We start from the raw sequence: 916 nt of genomic DNA, 5'->3' as shown, positions 1-916 counted from the left end.
AAAGCTGAAATCTGAGCCCCCGCCCCTCTGTTTAAGGTTGTTTTTTCTTTCTTAACATAGATGGCTTCTTTCACGCCCCTCTCAAACCACCTGCCTTCTTTGTCCAAAATGTGAACATTCTGGCCCTCAAAAGAATGTCCTTTGTCCACAAGGTGAAGATGGACAGCAGAGTCTTGTCCAGAGGAGGGTGCTCTTCTGTATTGGGACATGTGTCTGTGGAGAGCTTGTTTGGTTTAAAATGTTCTGGAATTTTGTGTTTGGAGAAAATCCTCTTGAGTTTTTCAGAGTCCAACAACATATGGGATGGTTAATCTTCTCACCATTATGTTCTGCTGCTTGTCTTTTGGATTTCCTTACATGAATATTACATTGAACTCAAACTACCCTTTCTTTTGTCCCCCCCAGTCTCTTTTGGAGACTCATGACTCAGTTGCCTCCCAGGCATGTGATAGCCAGCCTCCCAGCCCGTGTGATTACGTTGATCATGAACAAGAAGACAGCCAGGCTACTAATCCCACCCTGCCCTCTGATGCTATACGTATGGTTGGCATACGTAAAGTAGCCGGAGAACATCTGGTAAGAAATGTCTTTAATCATGTCTGTCTGTGATAATACAGCTATTATTAAGGAGAGCCCTATCAGATAATGTCTGCTATTTATTTTTTCTTTGAGAATATTTTTGTCCTGATTTCTGATGTTCTCTTATGTTACATTTAAAAAAATCTCTAATCTCATAGGTCCTGTGTTAAACTTCTAAACATTGTCAGAAAATAACAAGAACCTTTGTTTGAACAGCATATTGTGAATAATCCTGAGTAAGATGTTTAAATTCGGCCTTAAAAAAGCACATTTTCCCCTTATAGATTTCTCTATTTTTTTCTTTTTGTTCAGACTTAAATGTTTACATCATCAAACA

At 39.1% G+C, this 916-nt stretch overlaps 1 protein-coding gene across 1 annotated transcript in view; it reads left to right on the top strand.

The window, feature by feature from the left end:
- Nucleotides 1–576, top strand: part of LOC107103949 (MAGUK p55 subfamily member 2-like) — a gene marked incomplete at its 3' end in the record, with an annotated part of 18071 nt that extends 17495 nt beyond the window's left edge. Inside the window, exon 5 of the mRNA XM_015403817.1 lies at nt 406–576. Within this exon, the coding sequence (XP_015259303.1) occupies nt 406–576 (171 nt within the window). The remainder of the gene's footprint in view (nt 1–405) is intronic.
- Between the last annotated feature and the right edge of the window lie 340 nt (nt 577–916).

The sequence above is a fragment of the Cyprinodon variegatus genome, unplaced genomic scaffold (assembly GCF_000732505.1).
Source record: "Cyprinodon variegatus isolate N-32 unplaced genomic scaffold, C_variegatus-1.0 Scaffold1571, whole genome shotgun sequence".
NCBI classification, from domain to species: domain Eukaryota; kingdom Metazoa; phylum Chordata; class Actinopteri; order Cyprinodontiformes; family Cyprinodontidae; genus Cyprinodon; species Cyprinodon variegatus.
This window is presented reverse-complemented; position numbering and strand designations above follow the sequence as displayed.